Source organism: Macrobrachium nipponense, chromosome 11 (genome assembly GCF_015104395.2).
Source record: "Macrobrachium nipponense isolate FS-2020 chromosome 11, ASM1510439v2, whole genome shotgun sequence".
Lineage (NCBI taxonomy): Eukaryota > Metazoa > Arthropoda > Malacostraca > Decapoda > Palaemonidae > Macrobrachium > Macrobrachium nipponense.
Window position 1 is genome coordinate 28,101,008 of NC_061087.1, and position 12,500 is coordinate 28,113,507.

Here is a 12,500-nt window from a genome sequence, read left to right on the forward strand (position 1 = left end):
AAGCTATTATCTGGGAAAGTTTAAAATTCTCAATTACTAGACTTCTTAAAAGAGTATGGAATAGTTTAGAAGTTTCGATAGAAAACAAATTCTTAGCAATTAAGGGCCATTGAAAAATTCGGGAATGGGTCGTCACACACATACACACACACACAAATAATTAATAATTATTGCGGGAAATTCAGTTATTTCTTGACGGGGAACAAAAAACGGTGAAGGTAAAATTACCGCTCTTTCAATTCGATACATTTAATTGACAATTTCTAATTTCGGGTCTCGTCGAAAATTAGGCGAATGAGACTTCGTGGTAATGAAGGAAACCAGTGCATACAAAACAACCCCACCCCACCCGCCCCAACTGATTAACAGCTCTCCTAGGAATGGCCTGAACTATTAGATATTTATTAACGTGGCTAGGAACCATTCGGTTACCTAGCAACGGGACCTACAGCTTACTGTGGGATACGAACCACATTATATCGAGAGATGAATTTCTAATCACCAGAAATAAATTCCTCTGGTTCCGCACTGGCGGCAGAGGGGAGCGAACTCGGGCTACCAGGCTGATAGGCGAGTACGTAAACCACGCGTCCTGTTAGAACTGAATACACATACAAAAACGCATATATGTGTACATATAAGCGAATACCACAGGAAAATGATAGTCAGAAATCCAAGCGCTTTCGTCTTTACTAAGACATTGTCAAGGAACGAATGAAATACAATTGGAGAGAAAGGTCTCAGGTACACAACAAGATTAAAAATACCAGATGGTTAATTGTCAAAAAGGTAAAAATTAAAAGAGATAATCCAGGATTATCGGATATCACACGGTCACAAACCTAAACAGATTTGACTTGTTGCTTATATTTATCTACAACTTTTTTCATTTTGAAAGCATCAAGTTTAAATAAACCAAGACTTAAATTTAGAACATTTCCATTATTTGACTTGATGAAACAAGATTCAATGATATTCCTTTTAACTGTGTCATTACATGGGATTAAGGCTCTTGCTTGACTCCAGTTAATAGGATGGTCTACTTCTCTCATGTCTATGAATAATGCATTCGATATTTGCCCAGTTCTCACAGAATACTGGCGCTGTTTGAGACGTAGTGAAAGAGATTTACCGGTCTGTCCGTAATAGACTTTATCACACTTTTTGCAAGGAATTTCATATATGCAGCCTGGAAGATCTTTAGGAGAATTTTTGATTACTTAACTCTTAACATTAATATTACTGAAAACAACATTATGTTAAAAAGCTCTAAAATTCTAGGAATATCTAAAAACCTTTCATCATAGGGTAATTTTAGAATGTTATGCTTACTAAATCTAATGCAGTGGTAATAATGAATAAAAGCGACTATATAAGTAAAATAATGACATTGCTAAATGATACTGATACTTATACGAAACTGAGGTCTGACCCTACACAGACAGTGAACTCCCATTTTAATAAACAAATTAAATCCATTTTGAAGGGCCTGGACCATTTAATTAAACAGTTTACATCATATTAACTGGAGTCAAGCAAGAGCCTTAATCCCATGTAATGACACAGTTAAAAGGAATATCATTGAATCTTGTTTCATCAAGTCAAATAATGGAAATGTTCTAAATTTAAGTCTTGGTTTATTTAAACTTGATGCTTTCAAAATGAAAAAAGTTGTAGATAAATATAAGCAACAAGTCAAATCTGTTTAGGTTTGTGACCGTGTGATATCCGATAATCCTGGATTATCTCTTTTAAGTTTTACCCTTTTGACAATTAACCATCTGGTATTCTTGATCTTGTTGTGTACCTGAGACCTTTCTCTCCAATTGTATTTCATTAGCTCCTTGACAATGTCTTAGTAAAGACGAAAGCGCTTAGATTTCTGACTATCATTTTCGTGTGTATTCGCTTATTTAATGAAGTCACGTGCATCTACTGTGATTTTTTAAGCATGTGCATATATACATATTTGTGTATTAATTAAATATATATTGTATATATGCACATATATGTTTTATGTATTTCTAGTATGTGCACAAAACCACGATAATGACCGTTCCTATAATGGAACATTTCCACTAGACCTAATAGGCTTATTGCTGATACCTATCTGGAATATTTAGTTAAAAAATATCCATAGGCCTACTGGCATTCTACGTCCTTTGAACACGTAAGAAAACTTGAGCACTCGCTCCATAGACGTATTCAGGCTGAACTCCTATGAATTCTTTTCATTAGAGAGACTTAGGTACCCACCAGTTTTAAAATCTAACTCTTGCGACAACCAGGCCTATCGCTTCTGGAGGGAATAGGCCTAATTTTTATTCCTATATATTTATTTGGGTTCATTTGGGTTTATGATGCCTTAAAGTTACGAGTCTTGGCACTAAATAACAAGTAAAATTTGCAATCGATTTTTCTGTACAGCGTATAATGCCGGATGAAACTCTCAGTCACGGGCCGTATTAATTTTCAGCCGCGGCCCGGTGGTGGCCTGTGTTCTTGGCATCTATAGCGGAACAAGACGCACCATCGTGGCTAACTTTAACATTAAATAACATAAAAACCACTGAAGCTAGAAGGCTGTAATTTGGTACGTTTGATGACTGAAGGGTGGATGATCAACATACCAATTTGCAGCCCTCTAGCCTCAGTAGTTTTTAAGATCTGAGGGCGGAGAGAAAAAGTGCGGAGGGACGGACAAACAACCATCTCAATAGCTTTCTCTTACAGAAAACTAAAAATTCTTCTTGAGGAAATTGGCCAATTTTCTTTCTATATTAATCGTTTCGATTCATCTGGCTTTATGATATCTTTAAAAAATGAAGCAAAGTTAATTAAAAATAAACTATTTCCTCTTCTTCCAGAAAGGCGCTGGAATACTTAGCTCCGAGAACCTGACAGACGAGATGCTGGAAATCCAGAGAAGTCTGTCGTGTCACAGTGCGACAGACTGGAAGCTAATGAGGTCATTCTGTCAATCTTTCAAGGAAATGACTGGCTCATTAAGTAGTTGGGACGGTTCCTTTGAGAGAAAATACTGACGTAAACTTGAACTTTTTTTGTTCTTAAAACAATATATGTCAGTGTTTTTGTTTTAATATGAGGGTATCTAAACATTTTAAAATATAAATGGAATGAGTATATTTTTATCTATCTATCTTTCTATTCTATATATGTATATATATATATATATATATATATATATATATATATATATATATATATATATATATATAATAGATAGATAGACAGATGAAAAATACACATTCCTTCTATATTTCAACATGTCTAGATACCCTCACATTAAAAAAAACACTGACATATATTTTTATTAAGGTAATTATATATATATATATATATATATTATATATATATATATATATATATATATATATATATATTATTCCACATCAAGAATTTTACAGAGGATTCATTCACACACTAACTGATGAATTATGGAATAACCACACGTACAGTAAACGGTCAAGACACACGCACGCGCGTACACAGAAACAAGTATATGTTCAGTATATGTGTATGTGTGTGTGTGTGAATTCGTTTACATCAAAAAAAAAGGGGGGGCAAATTCAATACAGAACCAATTCAGCACCGTGACTGTCGCGGGAGCTGAGGAACCCAAATAAAACAAAAGCCAAACACACACAATTCCGAATGCTCCTTTAACAGCCCATAAGCGAAGACCCTAAAAATAAACCTGATTTCCCTCCCCCCCTAGCCCCTGCACCAACAGGAGCACCGAGGACACAGCGGCAGATGGCAGTATCGTGAAGTGTGTATATGTGTGTGTGTGTGTTCCTGGGCAGGAAGATGGCCCCCGTGGGGGAGGGGGGGGGGGGTGGAGTATACCAGGTCCAGGGGAAGGGGAACGGGGCGAGTGAGGAGGAAGCCTTGAAAACATGGGTATGAAAAGGAGATGGGTAAGACTTTGAGATGGATGTGGGGAGGGGAGGGAGAGGGGCAGGGGAGAGGGTGGGAGTTCCGGATCCAGGGGGAATGGGAAGGGGGAAGGAACCTTGCAAACATGAAGATGAAAAGGAGATGGGTGGGGACTATTTGGGATGGGTGGGTGGTGGAAGGGATGGGGGGGGGAGGGAGAAGAATGGGGGGGAGGGGAAAAAGGGGGGGGGGGGGTGGGAGGAAGGGTGATATTGAGGCCGGGCCTCCAAGAGAACCAGATGATAACGCCCAGGTGGAGGTTCCGAATATTCTCCTAAAATTGGCTGTCAATTCTGGAGGAAGAGGGCTCGCAGCGAGAGATAGAGAGAGAGAGAGAGAGAGAAGAGAGAGAGAAATTTCCACTTGGAGCAACTTTGTTCGGAGCTGAGGTAAAAGACGAAAAATGTAAACAAAAGTTGGTAAGGCAAACAGGGGGAACAGGAAAACAACAACAAAAATTCACAGTAAGGTAAACAACAATTGGAAAATATAGCGAAGGAACTAGGATTCATATACATATACATATACATATATATATATTTTATATATATATATATATATAATATATATATTTATATATATATATATATATATATATATATAGGAAAATTCCATAGCTTTAGACTCATGGTTCCTAGGAAATCATTTGGGATGATGCTGCAGTACCCTAACCCTTCCCTCTGGCCCTTGATATAATCCTCCACATTCATCTCACTACAAGGTACCTCATCCACTACTTAGCTTATAAACAACTTAAAGGGAGTTAATGGTAATTCTTCTGGTATGTATATTGATCTATGTAAAGTGAAGGGGAGATACTGTTGAATATTTAAAAATCTGGCTTGTTTTCTTAAGACTTTCGTAGCTAAAGGAGTTTATTGCTCAATTAATTTCATAACTAGAATACGACTTGACAGTGCATTCTCAAAAGCCTAATAAATCAGCACAAAGAATTGCCAAACTATCGTACATACCCATCACTAAGTTTAATTTTAAAAACCTGAATACTGCAAAAAAAAAATTTATGTCGGCCCACATTATACAAACCCATCACTAAGTTTAATTTAAAAAACCTGAAAATTGCAAATACTGTTTATGTGGCCCACATTATACAAACCCATCACCAAGTTTAATTTCAAAAACCTGAAAACTGCAAAAATGTTTTTTTAATGTAGCCAAAATTATTCATGATATAAAAAAAATCGACTTAAAATACCACTCTTCCAAAAACCTGAAAAATAACAAATATGTCCATGCAGGCAAAAATTAATTTAATTTTTAAAACACCACTCAAGTGAATCACATACACCTCACAAGGCACAAACAGAAACGTTTCTGTTTGTTGCTTTCGCCGTGTAGGTGATCCACTCGGGTGGCATCAATATATACGTGAGTCGGAATGGTATTTAAGTCAAAAAGCCCCGTCGGACTTATGTAAGTTTTATCGAAACGAACTCGTGAATATGGAACAGATTTCACAGCTGGCCAACGGTCGGCAATTGCAGCAGGCAATGAACTGAATTCAATTGACCTTAAAAATGGTATTTCGTTTTTTTTTTTCTATTTTTTTTAGCTTTTTATTTAATAGGTTCGACGTTCATGATGCACTGCGATAAATAATAGAGGTTAATGTCCTCTCTCTCTCTCTCTCTCTCTCTCTCTCTCTCTCTCTCTCTCTCTCTCTCTCTCTCTCGGAGATAACCGATATTAGGAATTCTGAGAAAAGCTTTAATATATTCTGTGCTTATGCTTTGAATTGTGCATTTGAAATCACACACACATACACACACACAATACCTATGCATGCATATACATATTTATATATATAACATATGTGTACACATATATATACATGTATATGTATGTATATATAGTGGGCGTGCTTTTTTGTGTATATGTGTGTACATGTATGTGCGTGTATAATTGTGTATGTGTGCAAGCAGTGTCCATAGCTCAGGTCTAAGCCATGGTACAGAGGACAAAAACTTTTATCAGTCAGTGTACTTCACAAAAACGAAGAAAAACATGCAATAAAAAATTCATACAAAACACACAAACACAAAAGCAAGTTAAGCAAGTCAACAAGAAAGAAAGAAAAAACAGTCTCAAACACTCACAATCAGTTTGTTCTTGAGACCTGGCTCCTGCCGGAAGTAGATGAGGCTGCCCTCGGGTATCTGGAGGTCGATGTGCCCAGCCAGCTTCTGTTTATCGTAGTCAGCGCAGTTCACCCAAAATCGGACCTGGGTCTGGTTGACGCTCACCAGGATGCGGGTCCAGGTCCAACCGACCTTGAAAAAAAAAAACGTTTACTCTAATCAGTTTACAATATCAGGTGGTTTGTGGTTGGTTTCAATTTTGTTTGCAAGATATGGGTACAGGTCCGACCAACTTTGGTAAAAAATTAAAAAATTCAAACAATCAACAACCTTTGGGGGACAACAATAAAAATAATAAACTCAAACAATCACAAATCTTGGAAAAAATAACTCAATCACCAACTTTGGGGTAAAAGTAAAAAAAACTCAATCACCAACCTTGGGAAAACTCAATCAAATCACCAAAATTGGGGAAAAAAAAACTCAATCACCAACTTTGGGAAAAACTCTAACAATCACCAAACTTGGGAAAGAAAAACTTAAACAATCACCAACCTTGGGGAAAAAAAATAAAAAATAACTCAATTATCAACTTTGGGAAAACTAAAAACCTCAATCAATCACCAACCTTGGGAAAAAAAGTGAAACAATCGTTTAAAATGGATTTTTTTTAGGTGCAGAAAAACAAATGATGTTTAACTCTTATATAAAGGACAGGATAATATATATATAATATATATTAGATATATATATATTATATATATATATATAGTATATATATGTATATATATGTATATGACTGGTAAAAATGTTCTGTACAACAGAATTCCATCTAATAAAAGGAGCCCTTTTATTATATTATATACTATATATATATATATATATATATATATATATAATATATATCTATACTTTATATATATATATAAAATATATAATATATATATATAAATAAATATATGTATATATTAGTAAAATACATACATAAATATACATATGCATAGGTGACTTTGAATTAGTCTCCTCTAAACGCTTTTCTTTATCTTATTCTTTGTCTCTAGTGAGAGTATAATTACTAGTTCCCAGTGGGTTTTATTATTATCCTACCTGTCTTTGTTATTTGTAAATATGGAATTCCGTCACCTGACTCATAAAATAAATACATAAAGTAAAATTCACCATCCATCAACCGAAGACTCTCCCGAGAAATTCGCTACTTGGCTACTTCACCGTCTTTAATAACCTTCTCCCAATGGGGTCATTTTAATTATAACCACTACAATATATAAGTGTTTCAGTTCGCTAATGGATTCCTTCCTCACCCCCTCCCACCCGGCCCCCGCAACCCCATTGCCTGCTCGCTTCCTTTCCGAGACAGCGGAGATTGGGAGACATTATGCATATCCAGCCACTTAGCGCAAGTTCCGATTCGGACGTCACGTCCTGTAAGCTGCCTCCTTCGATCATCCGCTCCCAAGGACTGCGGGAATGCGTTCCTTAGCTCCCTTGCTCCTTACGAGTCCTGTGAGGTCTTCACTCCTTCACTCCTTGGTTGTAGTCTTGCATCCCACAATGGGATAAGCCTCAAGACAAAAGCATCTCCGACAGAGACACATCAAACCCTAGCTGCAAATTCTTTCATTCTTTTTACTGTACCTCAGTTCATATTCTCTTTCTTCCATCTTACTTTCCTTATCCCTCTCCTAATAATTGTGACATGGTGTAACTGCTTTGAGGTTTTCCTCCTGTCACACCTATCAAACCTCTTCACTTTCAATTTCCCTTTCAGTGGCCTGAATTCTATATCCTAACCCATTCTATCATTTTCTTTGTATATATGTAAGGACAAGTTTAAACGTCGCTCGGTTGTGACATAAACTTTTGAGAGAAACTGCCGCTTTTCTCCACTTATCTGAGAAGTCTGAGCCCAAGAAGCCACGAAGCGAGGATTAACAACTAACTTACTGCTTATCTAAACGTACAAGAAGGATAAGAAAATAATCCTTCTCCAAAATGAGAAAACTTTTCAGACTCCAAATCCTCTAGTATGTGCTCTTGGCTTCCTCTTTGTGTGTAAACTGCTTCTCCTTTAGAAGTCTTCGGCACCACATGACGACTACAGCCTTCAGGTCTGTAAAGGAATGTCTAAAAGGGTGAGTGAGGTTGCTGGCCCCAACCACCTGACTTTGGCAGACCCCAGTACCCATTTCCTCTTTCCAGCAGTGTCGGGCAAGGCTACTGACAGATATGATTGACAGAAGGAAGGATTAACTGACGGTAGAATAAATGTTACAGTGACTGAGTAGTTATAGTAATTTATCGATAATTAAGGATAATTTCGCCAGCATAGCAGATGAACCGTTTCTTACGAAAATGGCCCGACTCTGTGGACATTTCAATGCCATTCATTTATAATAATGCGTTAAATATTGTATTTAAAAGATTTAAAACAGAAATACATCAGTACCAAGGTGGTTTCTCTGGTTGGTTGTTGCTAATGCCAAGCATAAAATAATTATGTAAATAAAATTATTAAAGTTCACCATCTGTGAATATGAATCTAAAAGATTTGCACAAAATTCCAGATAGCTCTCTACACTTCCCATTTTCCAAAAAGCCTGTAGGTTCTCTCTCTCTCCTATCTACCTTCGTGAATTTAAATCTAAAGATTTGCACAAAATACCAGATAGCTTTCTACAATTCCCATTTCCCAAAAAGCCTGTAGGTTCTCTCTCTCTCTCTCTCTCTCTCTCTCAGTCCCACCTAATTCCCGATTAGCACCTCCTCCCCTACCCGCTCCCCCAACAAGGTCCAAGACCGACAAGAAACACCACAAGCAAAACCGACCTGTTTCCCGAGAGGGACGAAATGTCTCGGGAACAGAAGAGCGTCGTCGCCTTATCGTCCCTTCCAGAATCCCTCGAAAATATCCTTTTACATATCTATAAACCTCCCGAAATCTCCCGGGGCCTACCTTCCTTCCTCCCCTCCTACCCTCCCCTCTCCTCCTCCTCCTCCTCCTCCAGGGACAAGCAGCCTCCTCTCTTGTCAGCTGCAGAGACGGGGTTTCTCTAAACCCCAATTTCAGGGACTTCAGTGACGCCCTACTACTCACCAGACGGATTTTCGGGGGTCTTTGGCTGGAATAGGGGCGGGGGGGGCGGGGGGATATTGAGAAGGTGGATGAGGTTCCAGCAAGGCTGGAATACACAGGCTTCCTTCTTTCCGTCCACCACCTCCTCTTCCCTCCACCCATACCACCCTCCTTCCCCCATCAGCCCCACACTCAACGCGCTGTTCCTCTTCCTACCTCCCAGAGGTAAACATCTCCCTACCTCTCCCTTGGGGCATACCTCCCACAACCCTCTTTCTTCCCACCTCCCTTCCCTCATCCAGCCCCTCTTCCTACCTCCCAGAGGTAAACCTCTTCCTACCTCTCCCTTGTGGCATACCTCCCCCAACCCTCTTTCTCCCCACCTCTCAGTGGTACCCCTTGGTATACCCCTTCCCCCCCTCCTGGCTTACCTTATCAGGCATCGGGAAGGAGGCTTGGTGCGTCTTGGAGTCCTCCTTGATGTGGTAGAAGACATTCAGTCTCTGGGTCTTCAAGTTGGAGATCACCTGTGGGAGAGAAAACAGAAGATGGGAGATTTCACTCAAATGGAAGATGAATATCTGCCGGGGATTCGGGGATTTCTGCGTCTCAACATCGAGGCTCCAAAAATGGGGGGAAAATCCTGCAACAGATATCTGAGGAAAGACGATGATGGAAGGATAAATAGGAAAAGGTTATAACAAGATAAAAATACCAGGATCAAATATTTGCGTAGTCATCTGAGTAAAGAAGACGATGGAGTAGAAGTAGGATATCATATCTGCATGCTTTATAACAACAGTGAAATGATGAAGTTTCAATTTTATTTATGTTTTACTCGTTGTACGGAAGACGAATCTGAACCTGGACCCAAAATCTAACCGTTGGAAACGGATAATGAGTTTTTTATTAATATACTTTCTTTTACCAATAATCTTTCTTCGTCCTTTGTCCGTTTCCCCAATCTTCGTGCAAAGAAAATACAATAAGATAACGAGATAACATCCTAATCCGCTAGCTGTTGCAGTCGACAATAATCAAATTAAAAATCTATTAATTTGATTACTGCAAAATATCATCATAATTGCAATTGTTTCAAATCATGAACACAAGACTACGGGAACTTGTTTATCGTCATTTGCCCCAAAGTCTTATTTCCATTCAAAGCTCAAATAAGTTTTTATTTATATACTTTTGTTTACTAATAATATTCCTTTGCTTTTTGTCCGTTCCTCCAACCTTCCAGCAAAGAAAATACAATAACATGGATAAGATAACAAGATAACATAAAAATTCACAGATCACTGCAGTCGACAATAATCAGATGGAAAAAGATTTACCTGATTATTTCAAAAACGTCTTTGTTGCTATTGTTATACACTCCATTTGTGTTGCTTTATCCTAATTAACTTGTCAGTTTATTTTTCCTTTATTAATAAGTGATCTCTTCTTTCTGTATTTCCCATTACCTTCTGTTACTTCTTTCTAGAGAATGTCATAGTGTTTGGAAGCTTGAGTTTCAAGACAGTGACCCCTGTGGGGGCTTGTTCCATACGAAGAGGGTTCATCATCTGAATAATAATAATATAATAATAATAATAATAATAATAATAAGGAACTGGAAAAACTGGATGCCGAAGTAACTCCAAGACTAATGCAGAAGAGTGTGCCCCTAGAAGCAGGGCACGCAGTGAGAAAAGGAGGCAGGATGCATCCCGGAACCCCACACTTTATAAAAACCACCCATTTGAATAGGTTGACTATGATATAATAATAATAATAATAATAATAATAATAATAATAATAATAATAGTAATAATAAATAATAATAATAATAATAATAAAAAGGCAAAGATAACGAGAACTGAAGGGATAAAGCTACCAGATGGGAGCAACATCAAACACATAGATGAGACAGGATACAAATACCTGGGAATAATGGAAGGAGGGGATATAAAAACACCAAGAGATGAAGGACACGATCAGGAAAGAATATATGCAGAGACTCAAGGCGATACTCAAGTCAAAACTCAACGACAGAAATATGATAAAAGCCATAAACACATGGGCAGTGCCAGTAATCGGATACAGCGCAGGAATAGTGGAATGGACGAAGGCAGAACTCCGCCGCATAGATAAAAAAACAAGGAAACATATGACAATACACAAAGCACTACACCCAAGAGCAAATACGGACAGGCTATACATAACACGAAAGGAAGGAGGGAGAGGACTACTAAGTATAGAGGACTGCCTCAACATCGAGAACAGAGCACTGGGGCAATATCTGAAAACCAGTGAAGACGAGTGGCTAAAGAGTGCATGGGAAGAAGGACTAATAAAAGTAGACGAAGACCCAGAAATACACAGAGACAGGAGAATGACAGACAGAACAGAGGACTGGCACAACAAACCAATGCACGGACAATACATGAGACAAACTAAAGAACTAGCCAGCGATGACACATGGCAATGGCTACAGAGGGGAGAGCTAAAGAAGGAAACTGAAGGAATGAAAACAGCGGCACAAGATCAGGCCCTAAGAACCAGATATGTTCAAAGAACGATAGACGGAAATAATATCTCTCCCATATGTAGGAAGTGCAATACGAAAAACGAAACCATAAACCACATAACAAGCGAATGCCCGGGACTTGCACAGAACCAGTACAAAAAGAGGTATGATTCAGTGGCAAAAGCCCTCCACTGCAGCCTGTGCAAGAAACATCAGCTACCTTGCAGTAGTAAGTGGTACGAGCACCAACCTGAGGGAGTGATAGAAAACGATCAGGCAAAGATCCTCTGGGACTATGGTATCAGAACGGATAGGGTGATACGTGCAAATAGACCAGACGTGACGTTGATTGACAAGGTCAAGAAGAAAGTATCACTCATTGATGTCGCAATACCATGGGACACCAGAGTCGAAGAGAAAGAGAGGGAAAAATGGATAAGTATCAAGATCTGAAAATAGAAAATAAGAAGGATATGGGATATGCGGTGGAAATCGTACCCATAATCATAGGAGCACTAGGCACGATCCCAAGATCCCTGAAAAGGAATCTAGAAAAACTAGACGCTGAATTAGCTCCAGGACTCATGCAGAAGAGTGTGATCCTAGAAACGGCGCACATAGTAAGAAAAGTGATGGACTCCTAAGGAGGCAGGATGCAATCCGGAACCCCACACTATAAATACCACCCAGTCGAATTGGAAGACTGTGATAGAGCAAAATAAAATAATAATAATAATAATAATAATAATAATAATAATAATAATAATAATAATAATAATAATAATAATAGTAATAGACTTTATTGAATATAATGGCGGAATTTACAGAATTT

The 12,500-nt window shown here is 38.2% G+C and overlaps 1 protein-coding gene across 1 annotated transcript in view; it reads right to left on the bottom strand.

The window, feature by feature from the left end:
- LOC135200076 (uncharacterized) overlaps positions 1-12,500 on the bottom strand; it is a 148,725-nt gene that overhangs the window by 100,944 nt on the left and 35,281 nt on the right. The window contains exons 3-4 of the mRNA XM_064228412.1: positions 9,585-9,680; positions 6,078-6,251 (exon numbers count right to left, since the gene is read on the bottom strand). Of these exons, the coding sequence (XP_064084482.1) occupies positions 6,078-6,251; positions 9,585-9,680 (270 nt within the window). The remainder of the gene's footprint in view (positions 1-6,077; positions 6,252-9,584; positions 9,681-12,500) is intronic.